The 27,955-nt window shown below is 41.8% G+C and overlaps 1 protein-coding gene across 2 annotated transcripts in view; it reads right to left on the bottom strand.

Annotated features, from left to right (window-relative positions):
- Positions 1–19,983, bottom strand: part of ARSJ (arylsulfatase family member J) — a 74,474-nt gene extending 54,491 nt beyond the window's left edge. Inside the window, exons 1-2 of one of the 2 annotated variants that reach the window (XM_060246871.1) lie at positions 19,924–19,983; positions 19,025–19,263 (exon numbers count right to left, since the gene is read on the bottom strand). In XM_060246871.1, coding sequence (XP_060102854.1) covers positions 19,025–19,062 — 38 coding nt within the window. In that variant the 5' untranslated portion in view covers positions 19,063–19,263; positions 19,924–19,983. Of the gene's footprint in view, positions 1–19,024; positions 19,546–19,923 lie in introns of those variants that run through there. The other variant, XM_060246870.1, reaches the window with a different exon arrangement.
- Positions 19,984–27,955: the final 7,972 nt, after the last annotated feature.

The following is a 27,955-nucleotide window of genomic DNA, read 5'->3' as shown; positions in this document are numbered from 1 at the left end:
TTAAAAAAACTCTCACAATGACTTACAAAATGGATAGACTGAAACAGTCACTGGAGGAATGCCTGGGTATTAAATACTCAAAGAGTTCTTGTGTTACTAGCTGCTCTGGAAAATGTTAGAATCCAAATGAATCAACTGCAGTCCTCTCAGTAACTTCTGGTGGTATAATAATTATATTATTAAAACACGTATATAATTTTTTTTTTAAAAAAACAGTTAACTAGGGTTGGCACAGACCAGAAAAGCCCAGTTTGGCCAAGAACTCGAACCCAGGTGGCCCCAGACCGAACCCAGGTGGTTCCAGACCCCCCCCCCCCAAATAAGTCCATACTGAACCAGTGCAGGTGGCACTGGGCCTTGCCCCTGAAGTACCCACATTGTTCAGAAGTGACACAAGCTGCATCATTTCCTGGTGGCATTGAGCCCCGCCCTGGTGTGCCTGCGTTACCCAGAAGTGCTACTACCTATAAGTAGCCTACATGCTTGCATTTATTTATTTATTTAGGCAATTTATAATCTGCCTTTTCCCAAAAATGGGCTCAGGGCGGATGACAAGCATTGCTTACAGATGATGCAGACTTGATGGTGGCAGGTTCCAGTGCCACCCAGAAGCGGCTTGTCAATCCACAAGCAGAGCAGAAAAGGTTGTTTAGGGATCGTACTTTCCCAGACCTCAGTTTGCAAACTCCAAACCAGGCAAAGTCCAGCCTGGACTTTCGTTTGGGTTCGGGTCTGTGCCCATCCCTATAGTTACCATTCCTTATATATTACAGCATCTGGCTATTTGGTTTAGAAAGTTAATTTGTAAAAACAGGGAGAATCATGGACAGTGAAAGTGGTAGGAACATTTCCAATTGTGCAACAAAATGGATTTTTCTTTACAGGACTTTCTGTTCTCACTATTCCCATCAACAATATCTGGCTGGGGTTGGGGGGTGGGGGGAGAGATTTCTTGATTATGTATTAGCAGTAAATTCATATGGTTATTTTGCCTCTGCAAGTACTGTTCTCACAGAGACTGGGCATTTAGACTCTGGTGATGTGCACAGCTGAGATTGTGAGTAATTTGCTGTGTTTTCTGCTTAGGGTTGCCAATCTACAGTTGGGTCACAGGGGAAAAAGCACAAGGCTTCCGTGATTACTGGCCTCAAAAAATTAAACAGCAAGAAACTCTAAGAAATACTTATATATTGTTAAATACAAATATAAATATTAAACCTAATCAGTCTCTCACACAAAACAAATGGAATGTCTTGAAGACCACCAGAAAAACAAGTCCCAAGATTCTTAATGCAACGCAATGCCGTCTCTTGCCGGGAAGTTCAGTGGTGAAGTAGAAGAAAGCAAGGTAAAAGGATGATGTCAGTGCAGTCCAATCTCTCTTATGGGATGCAGCCAGCAGTCCAATAAATGCAACAAGGTTGTACTTATGCCCTTATTTCATGTTTGCTTCTATGAGCGTCACATAATCTTTTTCAGATACAGGGTAAGAACGCCCAAACAGTCTACTATTGCCTGGTTTGGAGGCCCTCCCCCCACTTCAGGGTTTTAAAAAAGCATCAGGGAGGTGTTGAATGTCCTCTGGGCACTCCATTATACTTTATGGAGACTGGTCCCCATTGGAAAGAAGGGCAGAAATTGACACCTGAAAGCTTAACACAAGTAGAAATGCAGAGGCTAAGAAAGTTTGCTGTACCCCACCCCTAAGACGTCACAGGTAAAAAAGACTGGCCTCCGCTTTCCATGCCCTTCCTTTGCCCTCCACCATTTTTGGCAGTACTATCACGAAGCTGTGCTGAGGGAGAGAGAGGTGTTTATTTTAAATCACCTATTTTTACATTCTGCATTAGCACACTGCAATAACTTTTTATTCATCTCACTGCAAGCCCTAGGCTTTGAGGAAGCATGAAATACTAACAGAAATAAAGTAGTACTACATTCCATATATGCCCAGTATCATTGCCTCATATATTCCAACATACACACACATCTCTTCTGTACTATATATTTCTTTTTTATAGGCATGCACACATATAAATGCAGGGAGTGCTATATGAAGGAGCTAAATAGTGTGCTTAAATGGCTCCCTTGCCATCAACCTGATTTGTTTTACCCAGCTTAATGGCACACTGGCTATTTCTAACAAGAAGGGTCCAACAAACGTACTCATTGTTTGAACAGATTTGAATCTAAGATACAATACATGTGAACCAAACATCTGCCTTTCAAAAAACCCCCATCAAATTTCCATCTCATATCAGGTTGCAAAGTATAGAGTACTGTATTACATTGTTAAGGCAAAGAAAAGCTTATAGTAACTAAAGACCTGAATTCAAGCACTTGTAGTAAATCAATGAAGCATTGATTGATTTGAAGAAAAGGTGAACCAAACTGGGTCACATGATCTTACACTGTAGCCTCAAAAGATAGATATTTTTTTCTATCACACACTTTCAATATTTATTTAGTTAGATAATTTAGTAGCAGTCCTGATTAGTTATTTTAAATTGTGGTTTTATGTATTTAATTCTATGGGATATCTATGGTTGTGGGCTTACGGTCAAGCTCTGTAAGAAAGAAAGGCAGCTAATAAATAAATAGTTCTGAGCATTTTCAGGTGTTCAAGCTACTTGTCTTTCACCTAAATTTATTAAAGACAGCAAAAGTCTCCCCTTTCTAGCTCATTTTTAACTGAAGGGGGGGGGGTGTTCAAAGAACAGACATAAGTTGTTTTTGTTAAGTATGCCCCATGTCAAAGAAGCTGATCCATTCCCACATAAACGGAGATATGCATACACTTGCATTAGGCTGTGTTCACTGGTGTGCTAATATAATTTCTGTTATATTCAGGTAAAACCAATCCCAGTCAGGCCTTACACCCATTTCCCCCCCCTTTATATGAGCTTCTAACTGGAAAAACTGTAATGCATGAAGTGCTAACACACAGATCTCTCCCACAAGCCTTTCATGTATAAACCAAGGATATGTCCAAAGGCGCACACTTCCATGTGCAGATTCCCTTGATGGACTAAGAATCAAATATGCAAATTGAATACAGATGTACATCTGGATGGAAATCAGCACTGTGACCTAATGAAAAATATCCAACAGAATTTCCATCTTAACTGCCAGGTATGTAAAGCTAAGCAATCCTTTTAACACCTACCAATCTCATGCTACTAGTTGCCTGTCACCATCTTTGCACTGGGGTCTTTGTCTATTGCCCCATCTCCACTCCACGTTATATGTTTACTAAAAAAATTAAAAATTCAGTGCACTGAATTTTACAAACTCTGTAAAATCTTAAAAAAGTATAAATCAGTCCTAACTTCATTGTATGTTATATTGATGTTAGCAGCAGCAAAATGTATAATGGCTGTAGGGTGGAAGTCAGTTGAATTGCCACGATTGGCAACTTGGTGCTCTAAACTTTGGGAATATTTTGTTTTAGATAAATTAACTGATACTATTGCTACTGTGAAAAAATGTGGAATGTATTCACTATTAGAAAAACGGTTGCCTTTCTTGAATTATACATTAGGCAAGGAGTTTGTATCTGGTCAGGATGTACACCTAGATAATAATGTGTTATCACTTCTGGTGTTTCATTCATTGTCATTTTTGAATTGGTAATTGTTTTGTCTATAATTTAAATGTGATAACTTTATAATTATTTATTTAATTTTAATAAATTTTTTGAACTAGAAAAAAACTTAATTTGAAGTTATCACCTTCAGTGCTGTTATATTTATTACTATTACCATCTTTTGTTTAGATATCCTGTATTTCACTCAACATAAATAAAAATACATTTTTAAAATGTGTCCTTTTAGCCCTATGAATAACGCTAATTGGTTTGTTTGGGTTTTTTTGATAAGCAGAAATGATTCATCAGCTACTGTTTGTTGATTAAGAAAATATTATTTTTAACTTCAGAAAACTTTTCAGGGCAGAAGTACATTTGTTCAGACTGACATCAAAAAGATTGTGTAGGAGAGAAAACAGATTTGAGTCTGCTAGTTGAAAGTATAAATGGAAAGACAACAGTAAAAGCCAGGGCTGAAATGTTCTGGTGCTCCTTAAATGCCTAAAAAAACTACAATGAAGAAACCTGCTAAAATTCTGCACAGTATATTTGTATTAGTCATGTTACCTTGTCTTTACCTCCTCCCCTTGCCACGAAAACACACTCAAATATAAGAAGCTTGGATAGTCTAACATGACTCCAGGAATTCCTAACAGAATTAGCCTACCAGATGATCTAAAGAACTCCCACATAAACCATGGAAGCACATAATTCTGCAAAGCTTTTTAAATGCCAATATAAAGAAATTTAATCCTCAGTAGATTCATAAGAGACTTATCGTAAGCCATCCAAAACTTTGTTTCAGTCAGAATTATTTGATGGTGAGGAATGCATATAATAAATATTTTAAAAAGTCAAAATGTTAGGATTGATCCCAAGGACTCTAATGCACAAATCCTGTTCTTGAGTATACCTCTGGCATTTTGTATGGCTCCTGGTCACAGCTACTTTATTTCAACAAACAAGGATTGCCAGTCTCCATAGGGCCTAGAGACCTCCCAGAATTCCAACAGAGTGTAGAATATAGAGACCAGTTCCCCTAGAGAAAACATGCTTTAGAGCAGGCATGTCAAATGTGCAGCCTAATGGCTGTATCAGGACCCCAGAGGTCTCTTATGAGGCCTGTGAGCAACTCACTGTCATCAGCTTCCTTCTCCCTCTCATGCTTCCTTCTGCATCACAGCTTGCTTTGCCAGGCTTGCTCAATCGCACAAGTAGGGTTGCCAAGTCCAAATTCAAGAAATATCTGGGGACTTTGGGCATGGAGTCAGGAGACAAGGTTGTAACAAGCACAACTGAACTTCAAAGGGAGTTCTGGCCCACACATTTAAAGGGACCACACACCATTTAAATGCCTTCCCTCCACTGGAAATAATGAAGCATATGGGCACATAAGAACATAAGAGAAGCCATGTCGGATCAGGTCAATGGCCGATCCAGTCCAATACTCTGTCACACAGTAGCAACCCCCCCACCAAAAACCCCCCCCACACACACAGGTGCCATCAGAAGGCACCTTCTTTTGGGGCTCATAGAATTGGACTACCTGGTCCAATCATTTTGAAACTTGGAGGGTGTTTTGAAGAGAGGCACCAGATGCTGTGGTGCCTGTATCTCTAAAAACAATCCCCAGGAGCCCCAGATATCTGCAGATCAATTTTCCATTATACTCTATGGGAACTGGTCTCCATAGGGAATAATGGAGTACCCAGCAGACATCCCCCCCACTTTCTGATGACCCTGAAGTGGGGAAGGGCCTCCAAACTGGGGGATCCCTTGCCCCACCTGGGGATTGGCAACCCTACACACAGAGCTACAGAGCAAAGCCTCTCTATTTGCTCCATTCGCTGACCAGCACAAGAAGCAATTTATGTACAAAAGCTCACAATGCCCAGCTATTTCATGTTTTCCTCTGAGTCTTAGGTTCAAAACATTGACCATGACATTTCTGTAATGAATGTCAATAAATCACAAGTAGGTTTGCAATTTTAAGATACACACCTGAACAACATACTCAAAATTGCTAGAACACAGACATTGTCTCCTGATTTTGATGCAATAATTCAGAGCAAGCGGTATCAGTTCTCAAAGACTGTTAAATAAGCAAAATATTGCAAGCATGCTAGTATTTTAAGCATGTTTTAAGTTTTGTTTAAAAATCTTTAATTGTGTTTGTCTGTGTTCTTTTAAAAGTTTATATCTTTGCTACCTGCCATGGCATTTTATGACACACATGGCACAGCCCAATAAGGTCTCATTTATGTCATATCTGGCCCTCATAACAAATGAGTTTGACACCCCTGCTTTAGAGGATACAATCTATGGCATTATACTATGCTGAGGTCCCTCCTCAGGCTCCAACACAACTCTCCAGATTTCCCAATCCAGAGTTGGCAACCCTACACCAAGCTCACTCAATTTTTAAGCTATTTATAATACAACAGAAAACCTATTTCCCATTCACTCCTTGATACTAAATCTTATGCAAGCTAAAAGGATGTCTGCTGACTTGATTAAGTTACACACCTTATACTATTAGACATATATTGTGTATTAATATGGACCTCTTTTGGTTCAAAATCAGGTTTCAGCTTCAGGGGTGGAATCAGTCAGGGAAACCACGTGTCATAATACTGTTCACAGAATACAGAATTAGAAAGGTGGTAGAAACATCTTGCGGGTAACTGCTGCTTTACATTTGAGTCAAATATTGTAATCCTTTCAATTGTTCATGTATTGACAGACTATGGAGAATGATGGACTGTACACAAATATAAAAGGGATACAGAAGCACCTTGTTTCCTACCTACTTCATAAATTGTCTTTCTTTTTTGCTGAGACCCAGTGTGAACTGCAACTAAAACAATGTAGTAAGAACAGTATAACAGACCAGGGGTGTCAAACCTACAGCCCGCAACCAGCCTGCCCAGGCCTTTAATCCTGGAAAGTGGGGCTCTCTTCTCTCCCTCCTCCCCTGCCCGTCCTTGCTTTTCTGAGCTTGAGCTGCCTCTTAGAAAGGTTGTGAGTGACAAGCATGACTGAACTCAGAAGGGGGTTTTGGCCATCACATTTAAAGGTACCACACTCCTTTTAAATGCCTTCCCTTCATTGGAAATAATGAAGGATAGGGGTACCTTCTTTGGGGACTGATAGAATTCGACCCCTTGGTCCAATCTTTTTGAAACTTGGTGAGTTTTTTTTGAGGAGAGGCACCACATGCTATGCTGAAAATCTGAAGCCTCTACCTCAAAAAACATCCCCCAAAGCCCCAGATATGGATCGATTCCCCATTATACCCTACGAGGACCAGTCTCCACGTGGTATAATGGAATGCACAGTGGACATTCAACCCCCCTCCCTTCTGATAACCCTGAAGTGGGAGAGGGCCTCCAAACCAGGGATCTGTTGCCCCCAACTGGGGATTGGAAACCCTAGCAGAAGAGGACAACCAGAATTATCTCAAACCGCCCTTTAAAAAAAACACACACACACACACCCTGAGACCCTGGAGAGCCACTCCCACTCTGAGTAGACATGAAGACAGGAGAGAAGAGATATCAATCCAGCCCTCGTAACAAATGAGTTTGATGCTCCTGTACAATTCTGTACATGCAACCGACTATTAGTAACTGCAAATCAAATTAGAGAATAGTGCGCAAAAACACACAGTAAAACAAGAGTTATAAGATGGGAGAACAGAGCAATGAAACGTACTATACACAACTCCAATAGAACAACAAAACAAAGCTAGATTGCAATATTAGAAAACAATATTAGAATGCCATACACACCGCCTAATAAACACAACGAAGACAATTCCACTGACGTTAACTACAACCATATTCATGTGCCAAAATGCTCTCTTGAATAAATCCATTTTATACACTCTGCAGAACAATAGGAGAGTGGGAGCCTTCTTGACCTTGTCAGGCAAGCCATTCCATGAGGTGGCAGCAAAAAGAGAGAAAACCAGGATACTAGCTGTTGGTCTTACCCATTTGCTCCCAACATGAAAAGTTGTCAGTTGAGATGTTAAAAATAAACATTACCAGGGCTTAGGGTGGGGACTATTAAGAGGCCTAGGAAAGGAACTGTAATAATGAACCAGTCCACTTATAACATAAAATCTATCTTCCTATCATTCTTTGTACACTAGTACATGGCTGGGAAATTCACATAACCAACATGCATCCTGGCCATTGGTGACATGAGCTGGATAATGATTTGATTCCATAACTAGAACTTTCATACTGAACTACAGTTCTGAAGGCTTTTTTGAGCAGAATGCACAGGAACACAGTTTCGGCTGGCTTGGTGTCAGGGGGTGTGGCCTAATATGCAAATGAACTCCTGCTGGGCTTTTACTACAAAAAAGCTTTGTACGCCAACTTTGTAGATTTGACTTGAGTAAATCAATGCGATTGTATCACTGGAAATTTAGTCCCATTCAGTGTGTATGTGCCAGATGAAGCATTTGTGGAAAACGGATTGACTATTGGTTCACCGTTGCACTAGTTTTCCCTTTGGAGACAACAACCATTGGAAATTATCATCTGTTTCAAGAACTGCGCACCCAGTCGCCATTTTCTCCACGCAAGCAAAGAGAATGAAGGAATAGAGCAATTGTTCTTTAAATATGGAATTTGCTTCTAACAGTGGAGCGGCATGATTAATGACTTTTGGTTCGAGGCAATATTGTCAATTTTGTGCATATGAATTGTTGATGTTGTTCATTCATGCTTATCGTGTATAAATTCATATTTTTTGGTAGTAATTTTCCATTCCCTTTCTATTTAGTAAGGAGTAATGGGGCTGGATGTCATGATCTTAGTTTTTTTGATGCTGAGTTTCAAGCCAACTTTTATGCTTTCCTCTTTCACCCACAACAAGAGGTTCTTTAGGTCCTCTTCACTTTCCGCCATTACAGTGGTGTTGTCTGCATATCTGAAGCTGTTGATGTTTTTCCCAGCAATCTTAATTCCGGCTTGTGATTCTGCAAATGTACTCTGCATATAAATTAAATAAGTAGGGCGACAATATACATCCTTGTTAAACTCCTTTTCCTATTCTAAACCAATCAGTTGTTCCATATCCTGTTCTGACAGTTGCTTCTTGACCCTTTTAGAGGTTTCTCAGGAGACATGTGAGGTGGTCTGGTACTCCCATCTCTTTTAGGACTTGTCACAGTTTGTTGTGATCCACACAATCAAATGCTTTAGTGTAGTCAATGAAACAGAAATGGACGTTTTTCTGGTACTTCTGTGCTTTCTCCATAATCCAGCGAATGTTGGCAATTTCATCTCTAGTTTCTCTACCTCTCCAAAACCCAGCTTTTACTTCTGGCAGTTCCCGATCCACATACTGCTGAAGCCGATCCACATACTACTGATATTACAGTGAATTAATAATTCAGCTGTCTTCTAAAGCTCTTAATAAATTGCTTCATTCCTTCTTAACTCCCTGTTCCTTATTACTGCTATCTGAAGTTTATTCTCTGATCAGCCAGGAATAAAGGTAGTAAAAAATATTGGCTAGAAAGACATGTCCCCTGTGAAAATGAATTTGAATTGTTTTCTGACGGCTCTGAGGGATTTTCCAGTTGGCATGGCTGGGAGAGCTGCAGAGCTGTCTGACTGCTGTACCTCCGAGTCTGCACAGGTGATAGATACAAAGTGCTCCGAAGTGCTCTTTCTTGAAAAAGTATGCTTACAGTTTTGGAATGCTCCTGGATTCTTTTGAGTATTGCTATACAGGCCGCAGAGGTGGCTAGGATTGCTTTGGGACAGCTTAGGTTGGTTCACCAGCTGCAGCAATGCCTGCAAAAAGTGCAGCTGGCTGCCTTGATGATATGGCTGGATATTGTAACATGCTGGATGTAGGACTGCCTTTGAAGTTAATTTGGTACGGAATGTGTCAGCCAGAATTCTAAGCTCACCACAATGAGCATAAAACTGCTGTTTTGTTACAGTTATGATACCAAGCAGTTGTTTGTCTCCAAAATACCTCAAAATTGTGAGCAGGTATGCCTTCATAATCTTTTTCCTAAGCTAAACCAGTCTGAAGACAGATACAGGTGGGTAGCTTTGTTGGTCTGAAGCAGCAGAACAAAATTCAAGTCCAGTGGCACCTTAAAGACCAACAAAATTGTATTCAAGGTATAAGCTTTTCTGTGCATGCACACTTCTTCAGATGCATTGAATGGAAGTTACCAGTCCATACATATATAGGCAGAAACTGAGCATCAAATTAGCATAGGAAAGGTGAGCAAGTGAATGACCCTGAGATGGTGTCGTTGATGTTGTTAGGTCCTGTGATCTCATGTGGCAGCAAAGTTGGCATCTGGGTTTATTGTAAGCTCTGATACTATTGTCCACGTTCAAATTAGATGTTGTATTATTATGAGTGAAGAGTTGTTTAAGACTGTGTGAAAGAAAATGTCCCCCAGTGCTTGTTAAAGAGAACTGTCTTGAGAGTGTATGTGACTATTACTGGTGTTGTGTTATTGTCTCTTTTGGGCTTGTCTTATAACAGGCTTCCTCTGGGTATCATTCTGGCTTTGGTAAGTCTATTTCTTGATTTCACAGGTGGATGTTTTAATTCCAGAAAGGTTTTTTGTAGATTCCTAAGGTGAGAATTTATGTCTGTATGACTGGAACAGATGGGGTTGTAATGGAGAGCCTGGTTGTGGAAATAGATTGTTTGGTATGTTTAGGATGGTAGCTGGATGCACATAGATATGTTTGTTTATCAGTAGGTATCCACTATAAGGTAGTGTCCATGCATCCTTCATGTATTTATACAGTGTCCAGAAAATGTATTTCTTGCATAGATTTGTTACTTGATAGCTTGATGGTGGGGTGAAAGTTTTTGAACACCTGGTGGAATTTGTCCAGGGCTTCTTTAACATATGTCCAGACAACAAGCTGGCATCTGTGTAATGCAGGTATAAGACAAGTATGAGTGGGCAGGAGTTTAGGGAGCATTGCTCCAAGTCAACTTATGAGGATCTCTTGGAGCATCTCAGGCTCATTCACTTGTTCATCTTCTAACATTGTATAATTACAGTTATATTACTCTAACATTAAGCATTGCATAATTCTAGATCAAAGTAGGTAGCTGTGTTGGTCTGAACTCTGAAGCAATAGAACAGAGTCCAGTGTTGTTCTGTTGTACAACACTAAATGCCAACAATGCCCTGCAGTTCTCTACATAAGGTGAACAGTCATACCGTTTTCGCACACAGCTTACCACACGGTCACATTCCTGTTCTCTCCGCAGCGTCTTTCAGATTTCCCATTATCTGCGCCAGATTTACAGGTAGTGCTGTGGCTTTTGCGCAGCAAACGTAGACTGGGTTTTATTCTGGTGCATGCTAATTTGCTGCTCACCCTCTTCCTATATGTATGGACTAGTAGCTTCTATTTCAGTATATCAGAAAAAGTGTGCATGCACAATACCTTGAATAAAAATTGCTGGTCTTAAAGGTGCCACTGAATTTGAGCTTTGTTATAAGAAGAAGAGTTGGATTTGTACCCTGCCCTGCACTTGGAGTCTCAGAGCAGCTTAAAGTCTCCTTCCCTTCCTCTCCCCACAACAGACATCTTGTGAGGTAGGTGGGGCTGAGAAAGCTCTGAGAGAAACTGAATGACCCAAAATCACCCAGCATGTGGAGGAGTGGGGAATCAAACTCTGCTTTCCAGATTAGAGTCTGCTGCTCTTTACCACTTCATCAAACTGGCTCTCTGGTTATTTCAGCCTGTTCTCATAGCATATTAATAACAACTCTTTCCCATAACAGGTGCATAATTTAAAAAATTAAGACAATGTCTTAATTTCTGGAATAAGACAAAACGATCTTGTGCAGTGAAGTTGTCAGAAGGCACCTTGTGCCATAAGAAGCATTTATGAGAGCTATAAAAGATTTAATAAAAAAAAAACTAAACTCAGCATGATGGTAACCACATGTCTTCATGTTTCAAGGGGAGGACGGTGGCTCAGTGGTAGAGCATCTGCAGGGAAGGTCCCAGGTTCAATCCCTGGCATCTCCAAAAAAGAGTCCAGGCGAATAGGTGTGAAAAACCTCAGCTTGAGAGACCCTGGAGAGCCGCTGCCAGTCTGAGAAGACAATACTGACTTTGATAGACTGAAGGTCTGATTCAGTAGAAGGCAGCTTCATATGTTCATATGTTTGGAGACTGATCATTTGTATTAATAATACTACTACATTTGTGATATAATACAGGCGTGAGTTCTGATTAGTGAATTCATTTTCTCTGTGTTAAAAACACCTGGGGACAGAAGAAATATGCTTAAGAATGGACTCATGACTTGGACTACAGAAAGCTGGAGACAATAATATAATATGCAGTAGTCAATATGTTCACTGAGTACTTAATGGACAACTGTAGTAGTCCTGATCATTGTCTATTGGACTTTGTCTTTGTTATTTTTATTATTTCTGTGTTTGTGTTCTTTGTATGATTGTGTGGGACAGTCTTCTAAAAAGTTTGTGCTTATATAGTGATCTTTAAAGCTGAAATTTTACAGATGTTATAAAATGGGATTTAAAAGTTTTAACTTTCTTCCAAGAATCATAGCAGATGGTAGAAACCCCCAAAGAACTGTTGGTGAGGATTTTTTTTTACACACCTTTAGCTTTGAGACTATTCTTTTCTGAAGCATTGATCTTCATTATTCATTCTAAACCATACCAGGCAGACATTCATCCATGGCAAAAGCATCATACAGAATGCCTCCACATTGTTCTCCCAACATGTACAGAACACCAAATTCAAAGAGTATGCTGCTACACATTTACAGCTGACATGTGGGTACCTGCAACGACTTGCAGGAGGCATCTCATTTTCCCCACCTCTTGCACTATTTCCTCTTTCCCTTTCCTAAAAGCTCCCATAGCCTACCCTCACCCACTTCTATCTCTCTTCTAAGACTGTCAACCTCCAGGTGGGGCCTGGAGATCTTGTGCAATCACAACAGACTCCCAACTACAAAGCCTTAGGGTTGCCAGCTCCAGGTTGGGAAATTCCTAGAGATTTGGGGGACAATGAGGTTTGGGGAAAGAAATGACCTCAGCAAAATATAATGCTATAAAGTCCACCATCCACAGCAGCCATTTTCTCCAGAAAAACTAATCTCTGTCATCTTGAGATCAATCTAATTCTGCACCAGGAGATTAGCAACCCTAGCCCTAGGAGGAAATGGCTGCTTTGGAGGGTAAAGTCTATTTCATTATACTCTTCTGAGGTCCCACCCCTCCACAAACCCCAATGTCCCCAGGCTCCTCCCTAAAAATCTCTAGGAATTTCCTAACTTGGAGTTGGCAATCCTGTTTTCTTCCCACCCAACAACCAACCTACCTTTACCTGTCCATCTGTCATAAGCTGTTCCTTTCTCCACTCCAACAGCCTCTGCCTAAGAAAACTATTGCCCAATTATATGGTGCCAGCCACTTGCATAGTAAGGAACCCTCGAGGACTTGTGCGGGGGGGGGGGGGGTGTGCCTCACTTTTTCCTGTATCCCCTTCCCCACACTATTGCTTCTTTTCCCCCTGGCAATCCCCATATCCTCTTCACTTTTCCTGCCTCATTCTTTCCTCCTCAGCCATTCACCAACCTGCCTTTCATCTGCCTCCTATCCTGAGCTATATTTATTATTTATTTGCTTTATTTATGCCCCACTTTTCTCCATAGTGGGGAACACAGTCGCTTATATTATTCTCTTTTCCTTTTTATCCTCACAACAACCCTGTGAGGTAGATTAGGTTGAAAGTTTGTGACTGGTCCAAAATCACTTAGTCAGTTTCTGCAGGAAGATGGGGATTCAAACCTGGGTTTCTGAGACCTCTAACCACAATACCTCACTGGGTGTCACAAATCAGTCAGACGCAGCCATCTCCAAAGAGACAGAGGTCTCTGAGGAAGAATGCACAGGCAAAGAAGGTCTCAGTTCACAGTTATGTGAGTATGACTTGCTGCAGAAAGCTACTGCAACCTGCCAAGAAGTGACTCACAGTCTGACAGTAGCTCCCCAGTTGTTCAAGCCCATGGCCCAAATCCAGAGAGTGCTCCACTATCCACCTTGCCTCCAAAGCCATTACAGCATAGGCTTGAAAGAGGGTTCACCATGACATGCAGAAAAGCAGACACAGCCCAGACTACTGAGTCTAGAATTAGTAAGGAGGACAAGCGCACACACCTACATAATGCAACCCAGCTGTGAGACGAGTGTCTCTCCTATAGGGGCAGAGAAAGGAACGAGAGGCTATGGAAGCAATACCATCTAATCACTCCTGACCTTGCTGCCACTTAGGCTATCTCCAGACCGTGAGTCTGACTCATGGACTATAACAAGACCTAGACTCTTGGATTTGCCCTGAGCCTGCTTCTGTCAATGACTCTGTGTATGATCTAGGGACTGGATTCTGACCACGCTACAACAGATTGTGCCTGCATCTTGGCTGGCTTGTACCTTTGCAGTGTGACTCCACTCTGTGTTCTGTCTGATCTGGAACACTGGCTTTCATAGGGTGGCTTGCTGCTGTTAAACAGCAGCAAGAAGCTAGGCCTAGTTGAGTCATGCAAGTTGGGTGGTAGCAAGTCACTCAGAGGTTGCTGCTAGGTCTATGGTTGCCAGGAGCGACTGGAGATCTTCCAGAATTACAATGGAACTCCATAGACAACACAGTTCTGTCCCCTGGAGTAAATGACTGCTTTGGAGGGTGGACTTTATGGCAATACATCTTACAGAGGCTTCTCCTCTCCCCTAACCTTGCCCTCCTCAGACTCCACCACAAACTCTCCAGGAATTTCCTAACTTGCCACTGGCAATCCTAGTCAGGCCTGATCTCAAGGAGTCTTCTCTCAAAAGCTGAGACAGGCCTGGAAAGGGCCCTCCCCTTCCCTTTTACTGACAGAACACAGCTTGGAATACTGTGGTTGCCTAGCAACAGCCACCAAGGGAAACCATTTTTAAAGCTATTAGCACTCCTTTTATCATTTTCAAGTTTTTTAAACCCCCAGTGTTTTTTAGATTTCAACCCCCCTCCCCCCCCGAAAACCTGGGGTTCTTTTCAGGTTTGTAGAAAGATCTCTCTTGTAAATTGCCGGATTTAGATATCCAAAGATTTGGCTGACTTGCTTATTAGTATATAGATGTAAACTGAGGCAGGGCCATGGTTGTCAGGAATTCTGTGCAGCTCTGGATATCACAGCCTTGGCATAGATACTGATTGGGAATGGAATCAGTATCTATCCCTGTCCCAGATTCTATTTATCACACAGCTAGTACTGTCCCTATATAAAACCTTACATTGTCCCCCTCTACCCCAAATCACATCCTAACTTTGGTAAGAGAAACCCTAAAGAATTTAAGAAAAGGTAGGTAAAATGTATCTACAGAGAGATCTGACAATTAACAGCCAACTACATCCCCATTCAAGACAGATTCCCACCAACCTTCAACAGAAAGCTCATAATTTATGTGATTTGACCACCTCTTCTCTCTCAAGCAGCCCCATGGCGCAGAGTGGTAAAGCAGCAGTACTGTGGTCTGAACTCTCTGCTCACAACCTGAGTTCGATTCCAGCGGAAGCTGGATTCAGGTAGCCGGTCCAAGGTTGACCCAGCCTTCCATCCTTCCAAGGGTCGGTAAAATGAGTACCGAACTTGCTGGCGGGAAAGTGTAAAAGACTGGGGAAGGCAATGGCAAACCACCCTGTAAAAAGTCTGCCGTGAAAACATTGTGAAAGCAACGTCACCCCAGAGTCAGAAACGACTGGTGCTTGTACAGGGGACCTTTCCTTTCCTCTCTCTCAAGAGAAACAATCTATTCCAAACTCTCACTGCAAAAACAAGCACAACAACACTAATTTAGAACTCAGCCAAGTGGACCTCACCTATGATTAGTTCTATGTAGGATTGTCCTAGATTTATTTGAACTGTTCAGAAGTCTCAGCTAGGATATGTTGGCAGCCCAAACCCTTCCAGAAAGTATATTAGCTGGGACCTATATGTCATGCTAGTGGGACAGAAAATGTTACCTGTATGACACAACATCTCACTTACACTGGATCCTCAGTCACTATATGTGATAAATTAGCATGTCAGAGATCTGTAGCCTGAACTGATGTCACATGTAGCTGCCTGACAATATCTAAACTGAATCCCTTTCAAACTGAATTTAAGGTACTAGTTATAGCAGGGCTGTCAAACTCATGTGTCAGAAGGGTCAGATCTGACACAAATGGGCCCTGTCTATATGGGCACAGAGACCTTAATAGAAAATCCATTCCACATTTCCCTTGCATCTTTGATGCCCGCTACAGCCAGTAAAGACAAGGCAGAAAGAACCCAGGAACTGAAAGAGGAGGGAACTTCATCAGGCCCTATGGGCCTGATTAAAACCCTGAGCAGACATTAGACACCCCTGAGTTATAGTGTCTACAACACTTAATCCCATGGGGACCTTCATTACCATAATCATTATTTCTCATTGGGAGCAAGCACGAGTCTAGTCATCAAAGTAGTCTTAGTACATGAGCATCTTGTATGAATTCCATATGACTGTTCTTAGAGAGGCTGAATATATCATGGGGATTTAGGAAATTTGCATTTTTTTATTTCTTGCTTTTCTCCCCAATGAGGACTCAAAGAAGTTTAGAACATCACTCTCTGTTCCTCCATTTTCTTACAATAACTACCCTGTGCAGTGAGTTAGGCTGAGAGTATGTAACTGTTTCAAGATCTGTTCCAGAAGAAGTAAGGATGCAACACAGGGTCTTCCAGTATTCTAGTCTGATATTATATCCTCTACGCAACACTGGCTTTCAAATAGAAAAATAGGTATGGTACATAATTTAGTTTAGTCTGTGAGGTGAACTAGATAGTCAACAAAAATAAAATGGTGTCTACTACATTTTTATTTTTCTCTGTTGTGGAAGAAAATAGAAGAATTATTTCTGCCCTTTCCTAGGATTCATACAAAATAGCATGTTCTATACTGTTAATTCACTAATCAGGTCACACCTTCTCCAACCACACCCTTTCACTACTTTCTTCTACTAATGTGCCTTGTGATCTACAACAGTACAAGCAGTGGCTTTTTTCTAGACTCACCCTTGTTCTAATAGTGGCAAAGAAGTTTGGCTCATGCCAATATAGCAAACGGCAAAGAAAATGAGAACTAAGTATAGAGAAATCTGTTTTCCTGTAATATTTTCCAAAAGTACGCCAACTGGAATTTCAGAATAACTTATAGAACAGTTCATTTTTAAAATCATGATTCCCCACCCTTCAATTTGTTTTAGTTCTCTCTTTGTCTAATTTAAACAGTATGTGGCTTATAGTTACCAATTTATATTGGCAGACTAAATCCCTTTGCATTTCAATTCACTTCTCTTCCGAGCCCTGACCCTCCTACAAATTTGAAATGGATAGATTATTAGCTAGCCTCAAATACTGCATAGCTACATGAACAAATCACTATGATACAGTCTGAAAAGGCTGCCTTCCACACTGTGACTTGTGGATCCAATCTGCAGAGAATTTATTCATAGTTTAACAATACTGGCTCTCATTTTGTCTCCAGCTGTTCCAACAAAAGTAAAAGCAGTTTCTGATTTATTAAAATATCCCAACTAATAGTAATATGACAACAAATTGTTACATTTATGCACCATGTCACTACCATGGTTCTTCATGTTTTGTACTCTATACAACACTAAACACATTCAAAGGAGTCATTCCTGGACACAGTATATAAAGATACTGATAACTTGCTTTTCAGTGCAATGGGATTCTGGCCCAGGGCACAAAAATGAGTGGACAAGGTAAATATAAGTAATTACTAAAGTTACCACAAGGTGGGATATTTCAATTGTGAACAGGAATTGTTTGGAAGAAAAAAAATTAGATTTTAAATTGCAGGAAGGGACATCATTTTCTTATTTTATAGCAGCTGCTATAGTGACAGACATGTTATAAATAATAAAATACAAAGGGGGAAAGATAGCTTTTGAATATTAATATGGTCTCTCTACATAACTCTGAATCCCTACAGTCTTGGAAATGAGATTCGGATTAGTAATGAATGTCAAGGTTTTCAATTTCACAGAGTCATTTAAATAATACTGCTTTTCTTCTATAGGAAGTTGCCCAAACAAGATTAAATTCAGTTTTGTAGGTGATTATCTGAAGCTAGTGTGGATTGATTAATATCACATTAGACCAGGATGTCCTAAACTCAAAGCCATGCAGAGTGATACAGGAACCAACCTACTTCACACAGTTTTTGGGATGAATGGTAAAAGTTGTCAAATGCAACACATTTAAAATGTTGTTGTTATAACAGAGCGGTTGCCTGTTATAATTCCGGTGACAGTGGTAATATAGTTATAATTTTCAATAAGGAGACGGATTAAGAATTTTGAATACCCTAAAATGGAATTTATTCAGAAAAACTGCAGAAAACATCTTAACTAGTTAGAAATCTGCAAACATAAGAATGCAGTTTACAGGGTTCAGATAGAGAAAGTGATAGTCTCAATAAGGTGGCCTATAAATAAAGTAAATAAATACATGGTAAATAGAACCTAATATGATTTCTATATAAACTGCTGCATATTAATGTCCTTTCACAGGCAAATAAAGTAATATTTTGCTCTTAATATGAGCATTTGTAATGTGGTTAATACGTTATGAAATGAAACCAATCTTACTTTTAAAAAACGTGTGCCAGAACAGGGCAAGAAGGAATGTTTAAGATGTTGACAACATTGACATCTGAATGCATGGCACAATATGAGTTCACAGGCAGGGGCATTAAAAATGCATTTTAAGGCTTTCTTGTCAAAGTGACCCTAACTTTCTACTAAAATTAGAACTATCTTGGCCAGCAATTTCAGCTTCATTAACTTTGGCCAATTATAGTTGTCAGAAGTGTGTTTTGATGACTTGCAAAGATGTTGTGGCAACGAACTTTAACTTCATTCATTTACTGGGAAGTTTTGCAAACAAGGTCCTTCTGGTATAAATTAATTTCGCCTCCACCCAGCTGTGTTAAACAGTCCCTGAAAGGGATCTAGATGCTCACTTGCTGGCAGTTTCTATCTGAAAGAAATGACAAGAAGCCTTTGTGCAAGATCCACGTTAATCAACTGCTATCATAATATTATGAAGTGGGTAGTTCTCTGTGCCAAATCCTTATTGGCTGACGGCTTAACAGAGCACAGATTTCGATTTATTTCATATGAAGCCACAATCCTCCAAACCTGCATTACGAATAAAACTTTCAAGCAATGTTCAGTGTGAAAAGGGCCATTTCATCTCGTGCTGTATGACAGAGGGAAAGTGAATCAGCTTAAATAGCATAGCTGACAGAAAGAAAGAAAAGCCTATCTTCCGAATAGAAAACCGCCTTACTTTCCAGTGATGAACTGACTCCGGGAGGGCGTGCACATCGGCTGGACGTAGTAATTCTCCAACTTCACGCCTTCAGCCGCCAGCTTATCCAAAGTGGGCGTCCTGATCTCCGAGCCGTGGTAGCCGACGTCCCGGAACCCTTGGTCGTCCGCCAGGATGAAGATGAGGTGCGGCTGGGAGGTGGGGGGGTCGCTCTCAGCCCTGTCCTTCAGCCGGGCGGCTGTGCTCACGCCTTCTGGCTCCCACGCCAGGTAACCAAAGGCGAGGAGGTTGAGCACGGAAAAGCCGGCCAGGAACCCCCCGGCTAGCATTTTCCTTCGGCAAAGCCAGGTCAACCCCTGGACGCCTCCCCCTGCCTCGGGGGAGCAAAGCTCGGCTGAGGTGTTGGCTCGAAACTACGGGGACGACGCCCCGTTGGGGCTGTGGAGGGGTGGCGAGCCCATGCCAGGCGCCCCCGAGTGCGAGGTCAGCTGCAAGAGGGAGGACGGGGCGGCCCAGGGTCTCTCAGAGCATGCCCGGGACGGCCGCCAGCCTCCGGCCAGCCACGTTACCCAGGTCCCTCTCCATCCTAACCCTAGAAGAGGCAGGGAAGGCGCCCTCGTTTGCCCCAGACCGGGCAGGCTGGCTCTGGCAGATACGCTGCGGCGGCTACTGCTGCTGGGAGCCAGACGCGGAGAGCTCAGCGCCTCAGTAACGCCCCTTCGCCTGGCTCCGTCTCCCACAGCGGGACCAACCCCAGACAAGCCGCCGGGTCCTTGCGGGCTGGAGGAAAAGAGCCGAGGGGACCCTGCCTGAACGCCGGCCAGCCGGCAACTCTCATTTGCTAGGCTCCGCTTCTCTCCCGCCTCTCTTTCTCCCACCCATCCCGGACCAGCACGCCAAGCAAAACTCCAACCTACCTGCCCGCCTCGGCCCCGCGCGCACGCGCACGCCTCCCTGCTAGACCTGACCCGCCAGAAAGTCCCGGCGCTGAGAGAGGGAGAGAGAGGTGGCCTCTCGCGGTCAACTGTCCCTCCTCCTTCCGCCATTCCCTTGACTGCGGCTGCGTGCCTGAGAAATCATCCTCTATCTAGCTGCATTTTTGGTCGTCTTTCTATCAAGAGCGCTCTAGGCGATGCACGCTAAAGGAGAGGCCAATGGCAGCAGCAACCAAGAGAGCTCTGCCTGGCGAAAGGTTCTGCTGAAATAAATATTATAGTCCCTAAAGTGCCCCTGGACTCCTGTTTAATTTTGCTGCAACAGACTTAATGTGGTTTCAGAGGATAGCCCTATTGGTCTACAGTAGAACAGCTAAATTCAAATCCTGTAGCATCTTAGAGACTGACAAGATTTTCAGAAGAAGAGGTTTGGAGAGTCCTCGGTCAGATACAGAGGCCTATCTGAGGAAGGGAGATTTAATTCTGGAAAGCTTATACTCCCGAAATCTTGTTGGCATCAACAAGAGTCATCATTTAGAACTATGGCTGTAAATGTAAGTCTGTGGGACAAAATGTGACTGTGAAGGCCCATTGAGGGCTAGTCATGCAGTTAGCTTTCAGGTGATATTTTGGTTTCCGTAGTGATGATGTGAAGGAGGGGTCAGAGGGAATATTTGTCAAGGGACCTTATTTAGACCTTTATTTCCACACACACACACACACACACACACACACACACACACCCTGTTCAACAGCTTTATTGAAAAATAAATAGTTACAGAATTAATACACATGGAACAGTGTACAGAAAAAACAATAAGCGACCAAGTATTGACAATTAATGAAACACCAATAATGATAATACAGTACTATCTAAATGTACATCACACCCAGACACTCCTTGCCCAACACATAATTCAAGAAGGGCACCCATTTATCTAATAACGAATGCAGTCCAGATTTTTTAACAGTAACAATAGAATCAGCCAACTTATCCCAAACAAAGTACTTCCAAAGTTTAGTACGCCAAGTTCTTAAACTTGGCGGCTCAACTGCCTTCCACCCTATAGCCATGGTGCATTTTGCTGCTGTCAACGTCAACATAATTCTTTTAGTGAATTATGAATTTTAAAACCTTTCTATATATTCAAAAGGAGAATATGTGGCTCAAGGGGTAATGCAATACCCGTTATATTTTTTATTTCAGACAATATAGAGGCCCAAAGCCTTTGCACAACTGAGCAGAACCACCCCTTTCACCACAGCCCTTCCAACACCAAGGGAAGATGGTAGAGAACATGTGTGAAAGATGAAGCGGTGTTAGGTACCAATGCAACAAAACTTTGTAATTTTGTAGAAAAATATTATTTAGACCTTTATGCCATGAAAGCACCATCTCTCTTTATTATCATTTCAGTGCGTCCCCTTTCTATTGTGCAGGATAAAAGACTTTGGCAAGTAAAAATGTATGACAGTTCAAGAGAGTATTCTCAAAACAAGAGAGTATTCTTAAACAGTATAATACAGTAACAAAATCAATAGTTAAAATAATTTTTTGTCAGCAAACCATAATTCAACAGATAACTTAAACATCAAAAGTCTAAGTAAACAAATAGGTTTTTAAGACCATAAAAAAAAATGAAGTCCCAAACCTCCATAAGCTACTGTCCCTAAAACAGAATGCCTGCTTAAAAGCGAGCCACTAGTCTGGTGAAAGATGGAACCACCTGCAACTTACTCCCACCAATTGTGACTTGGAATGTACACATGTGTGAAGGCTTTCCCTCAAATGCATTCAGTCAGAAGCACAAAGAACTTTAAAAAATCATTATCGGTGTGTTGGCTTCAATCCAGACACCTATTTACAAACTGTGAAATTCGTTAAAGAGCTCGTGTCATATGCTATTAGTTGCTGACATCCCAAATTCACCTGGTTGCTGCATTCTGAACCAAATGTAGCTTCCAACCTATAAGCCCCAGGTAAAACACATTACGATAGTCCAAACAAGAGGTTTACTAGCGCAGGCAGGCACCAACAAGATAATGACTTTCTGTTTCAGGATAAGGTGTGGTAGACAACTCAGCTGAAGCTCATAAGACATCCTCTCGGTCATTGCTTCAATATAACCACCCTAAAGCAGGTCTGTGTTGAAGAACTCTCCCAAACTACAAGCCTGGTCTTTGCAACAAATTGTGATCCCATCTAAGATAGTAATTTTTAATATTCCAGACCTGGCACTACCTGCAGAATCCCATCTTGTCTGATTCAAATGTCAACCATCTTCCCTTCTAGCATATTTCTTTACCAATCCACACTATATTTCCATTCAAGAGTCATACTCGATCCCCCCCACTTTAAACCCAAATTTAGAAGTATTTTCTATTCATGCATTTGAAAAACTGTTTAGACTCACTTTGAGAATGCATTTTTTGAAAAGTGAGTACCTGTCCTCTTACATCTGGGCTGGCTATCCTATAAAAGGAATGTCAGAAAATCAAATGGTTACTGGAAAAACCCCAACAATTTCAAACCAGGGGGTGATAGAACAATTTTAAACAGAGGGTAGATGGCCATCTGACAGCAATGAAGATCCTGTGAATTTAGGGGGAAGTGTTTGTGAGTTTCCTGCATTGTGCGCTGCGCTGGGCAGGGCATATTTCTAGGATGGAAAACCACCGCCTTCCCAAGATTGCTCTGTATGGCGAACTTTCCACCGGCCATCGAAATAGAGGGGCACCAAAGAAGAGGTACAAGGACTCCTTGAAGAAATCCCTTGGCACCTGTCGCATCAACCATCACCAGTGGTCTGACCTAGCCTCAGATCACAAAGCATGGAGGCACACCATCCACCAGGCTGTCTCTTCCTTTGAGAACGCACGCATAGCTGGTCTTGAGGACAAAAGGAGATTGAGGAAGAATCGCACTGCTACAGCACCAACCGCAAATCAGACTTTTCCCTGCAGCCACTGTGGCCGGATCTGCCTGTCCCGCATTGGTCTTGTCAGCCACCAGCGAGCCTGCAGCAGACGTGGACTACTGCACCCTTCTTAAATCTTCGTTCGCGAAGTCAAGCCGAGAGAGAGCAGGGGGTTGGACTAGATGACCCTAGAGGTCCCAACTCTATGATTCTAACTACATAAAAATAGATGATAACACAAGTTTGTTATTCACATTTTTTTCTAATTCTAACTAATTCTGTAATCTTGGCCATATTGCATTGTGCATGTGTTCTGCACAATGTTGTGTGATCTGCCTGAAGTCTCATAAAGAAGAAAGAGAAGACAACTGAGAGGTGATATGATCACCATCTTCAAATACTTGAAGGGCTATGATATAGAGGATGGTGTGGAGTTGTTTTCAGATCAGATTCCAAGAATGACTGAACATGCATGAACACCACAATGCAGTACAACCACCTGACCTTCTAACCCAATTGTCAGGGAACCTGACACCAATGGGTTGAAATTAAATCAAAAGAATTTTTGGCTAAACATTAGGAAGTACTTCCTAACAGAGTAGTATCTCAGTGGAACAGGCTTCCTCAGGAGGTGGTGGGCTCTCCTTTGGAGGTTTTTAAACTGAGGTTAGATGGCTATCTGACAACAATGCTGATTCTGTGAAATTAGGCAGATCATGAGAAAAAGGGCAGGAAGGGTTGCATCGGTGCTTAGTTCTTGTGGCCCCTTCTTACATGCCCAGAGAAATGCTGATTGCCACTTTGGGGCCTGGAAGCAATTTTCTTTATGGCAGTTTGACCAGGGATCCTGGAGGCTTTTTGCCATCTTCTGGGCATGCAGCAGGGGTCACTGTAGATGTGGTGGGAGGTATTTGTAAATTTCCTGCATTGTACAGGGGGTTGGACTAGATGACCGTGGAGGTCACCTCCAACTCTATGATTCTATAATTCTAATAAAGGTAGACTATGAAAAAGGGGAGGGGAGGGAAGAAAGAAGTCAAATTTGTTGCATGTGGAGGAGAGTTAGCAAGAGGCCCAGATTAAGCAGAGGAATGCCACAAGATAAAGAATGATTTGCAATGGAAACAATTAGCATAGCTGGAGATGGCTGTGAAACTAATGGAACAGGAGGTCAATAATGTCCATGATAGGAATGATAAAGTTGAATAATTAAGGTAGATAACAGTGTTTAATAGTAATGCTGTAAGAAGAATGACAGTTATGTTACAGAAGATTAAAGCAGCAAACATCAAAAGCTGGAGTAAACAATTGGGTATTTAAGGCACTACTCAGTATAGCGAAGTGTTGAATTTTGCAAATCCCACTGCTATTCATGATATAAGTAGTTTCCTTTGAGTTACACAAACAATAAGAGAGACATCCACTTGTTTGTTAATAATTTGTAATATGTATATGCATTTATGTTTATATTAATGTACATTTGAAACACTTATAGACTGTTTCTCCACAAAAGTTTACAAGGTAGTATACAATCAATCCATTACAATTTCATTTTCCTCCCTAGTTCCATTGGGGAAGAATCCATCAGCTCATGATGCTTATAACTTGAGACAAAGATTGAAGAGTAAATAAATGCTTTTTCTTTGTGTGCAGATTATATGTAACCATATCAAGAAGTTTTCAAAGTGCTATGACAATGTATTTCTTTAGTTCCTGAAATACATTTATCCTCATGCTTCAGTTTTTTAAAAAATTAAAAATAACAAAAAGCAACTAATAATGTATCATTTACGAAATTCACCTTGATCAATTAAACAGAAAATTAAAACCAGAAAAGACTACAACAGTCAAATTAATTTAAAATTGCAGTTGCTGTAGGACAACAACAACAACAACAACATTTTATTTGTATCCTGCCCTCCCCGCCGGAGAAGGCTCAGGGCGGCTAACAGCATCATTCAAGTTTCAATTATACAAAGATGAATAAAATTACATTTAAACATTATAAACATTTCAGTTAAAATTCTTGTTAAGTTTAAAATTAAGTTAAATTAGATTGATAAAAGTGCTAATACTATGTTGTCCCCAACATAGTGGTCCCCAACCTTTTTGGGACCAAGGACTGGTTTTGTGGAAGACAATTTTTCCATGGACTGGTGGGGGTGGGAATACTGGGGTTTTTGCTGCCCCAGACTGCCCCCACACCCCCATCCCTGCCCCCCATGGAGGTCTTTAAATAAGGAGTAGACAAAGGTCTCTGCCTCACTCCGCGGCCTGGTGAAGGAAGGGCAACGTCCTGGCCAACCTTGTTCTGCCTCCATCTTAAGACTCAGAAGGCAGCATTAAAGCCTTCATGTACTTTGACCTACGTAAGAATGCTGAGGGTCTTGGAATGTGCTGACCTTTCACCTCCTTCCTGGAATACCCATCTGAGGTAGACAGCTAAAGTAAACATTGATCTCCTTAAATCTGCACATTGCTGGTAAATGATTGTGTAAGAAAGAATGTTTAATAAAGCAACGCACCCACTGTGGATCAGACTGATCGAACAGACCAAACAGACTGGTGCGTGAACCTCATCTCTGAGTCGTATGATGTTACTACATGTGGCGCAGCGAGCAGGGACCCCTCTCACAAACGTCTGGAACAGACCCCTTGAGTGCACTCCGTCGTTCTAAACAACCCCTTCATTTGTGAGTATGGGAGGACAGTTCTTGCAGACCCAGCGGAAACACTTGGAGGAGCTGCGGTTCCTCATTCAGAAGTCCGGCGGGTCTATGACTTCTGGGCAACTTAAGACTCTCTTACAAGAGATCGGTAAACAATGCCCCTGGTATCCTGAGGGAGGTTCTTTTAAACTTCGGGACTGGGAGAAGATAGGGAAGACCCTTCATACAGAGCCTCGAGCTTCTGTTGAATTGCTTCAAGCCTGGCATAAATGCAGGTATGCAGTAGAGAAATTTATGCCTGTTTCTAACACAAGCCAGCTCTCTAAAGATTGTCACTTACTGGTGTCCAACTTGTGCCCCCTGCCCCTTTTCCCCCTCCTCTTCTTCCTCCTCCTTCTCCTCCTCCTCCACCAACGGATCCATCCATGGGCCCACTATCTAATGCCCCAGGACAAATGGTCTGTGAAGTTTTGGAGAAGGAATTTGATCAGGCTAAATTGGAAAATGTCCCAGATTTGGCAGAAATGTTGTCTATTTGCTCTAAACATTTGACAGGGGAAGAGTTGCCTGGCCTTTTATCGGTATGCCCAGTAGCATATGCAGAGAATGAGAATAGGCAACAGGTTGTTAACTGTACTGTGTTGCCCCACTCTGCTTTGAGTGAAATTCAAAAGGCTATCAGAGATGTGGGCATAAGAGGAACCGATGTGCAGAGTCTTTTAGGAGGACTCTCTAATGGATACACTGTGATTTCTCAAGAGTGGGAAAATATGGTGGGACTGATGTTAACTCCTGTACAATATGGGACAGTGAATATTGTAATCTGGCTAATGCTCAAGGGTGTGGCTCCAATGGGACTTATACTGTTGAACAACTATATGGATCTGGACAGTTCAGTACTATTGAAGCGCAATCTGCGCTCCCTGTTGCAACCCTTGCTGTTGTGTCTAAATATGCTTTACAGACCTTTGCCAAAGTACCTACAGGGCGAGCAGCCCATAGTTTTGCAACTATCTGTCAAAAACCACAAGAGCTCTATTTAGACCTTATCAATTGTCTTCAGGCAGCAATCAGAAGACAGGGTGATAATCTTGATGTAGCAGGAGAATTGATGATGAAATTGGCCAAGGAAAATGCTAATTTGGCTTCAGAAAGAGCCCCGTGGCGCAGTACTGCAGTCTTGAGCTCTGCTCACGGCCTGAATTTGATCCTGGTGGAGGCTAGATTCAGGTAGCTGCCTCAAGGTTACTCAGCCTTCTATCCTTCCTAGGTTGGTAAAATGAGTACCCAGTTTGCTGGAGGGAAAGTGTAAAAAACACACTTTACTTTGCAACAGCGCTCAGTGCAACAGGCTGAAGTTGCTGCTAGAAAAACTCTATTCACAAAGGTCTTTCAACTTAACAGTTGACACCTTATATGCATTAAATTTGATTCATCGACTTCCTGGTGCATGTATAATATCTCAAATTGCCTCTGATTTGATTGGCTATATTTTTAATCTTGCAGTTTTTAATTTCTGGCTGTGAGTTAACTTTTTTCATTGATCACATTCCAAGCCATTCTAATCTTCCTGGTGTGCTTGCTCAGGGCGATGCATGCTGATAAGGTTTAAAAGGTGTTACGTCTCTATTTACCTTTCCTGACTTAGTCATAGCTATTTTCACCAGAACGCCAAAGCATTTGTCAAACAGTTCTCATTACCTTTTGATCAGGACAATGGTCCATCCAGTCCAGCACTCTGTGTCATACAGTGACCAATATATGTGAGAGTTTGGTGTAGTGGTTAAGTGTGTGGACTCTTATCTGGGAGAAACGGGTTTGATTCCCCGCTCCTCCCCTTGTAACTGCTGGAATGTCTTTGGGTCAGTCATAACTCTGGCAGAGGTTGTCCTTGAAAGGGCAGCTGCTGTGAGAATCCTCTCAGCCCCACACACCTCACAGGGTGTCTGTTGTGGGGGAGGGAGATAAAGGAGATTGTGAGCCGCTCTGCAGCTCTTGAGTGGAGGGCAGAATATAAATCCAATGTCTTCTTCTATGCATACAACTCCACAGGTCAAGCTATTGTGGAACATGCTAATCAGACATTGAAAACCACTCTTCAAAAACAAGTAAAAGGAGTGAAAATGAAGGTTCCTACCCAAATGCAGGTTCAGGAACAATTGAATTTGGTCTTATTAACTTGGCATGGTCCAGTTCCCCTTGTTAACTAGGGGTGCCGGCATGCTGCTGTGTTCTCTCTTACAGGTCCTTTGCGGGTTCTGGCACGTTGTGCTTGCCCAGCTAAAGATGGCATGGCATCAGGATCTCCCAAATCCGATTCCCAATTTCAATCTCAGCCTCAAAAAGGAGATGGTGAAATCCACACACACATGATGTCACATGGGGGAATGTGAAGCGTCTAACTAACCCAGCTCAACAAACGTTGGA

This window comes from Heteronotia binoei, chromosome 9 (assembly GCF_032191835.1).
Source record: "Heteronotia binoei isolate CCM8104 ecotype False Entrance Well chromosome 9, APGP_CSIRO_Hbin_v1, whole genome shotgun sequence".
NCBI lineage: Eukaryota > Metazoa > Chordata > Lepidosauria > Squamata > Gekkonidae > Heteronotia > Heteronotia binoei.
This window is presented reverse-complemented; position numbering and strand designations above follow the sequence as displayed.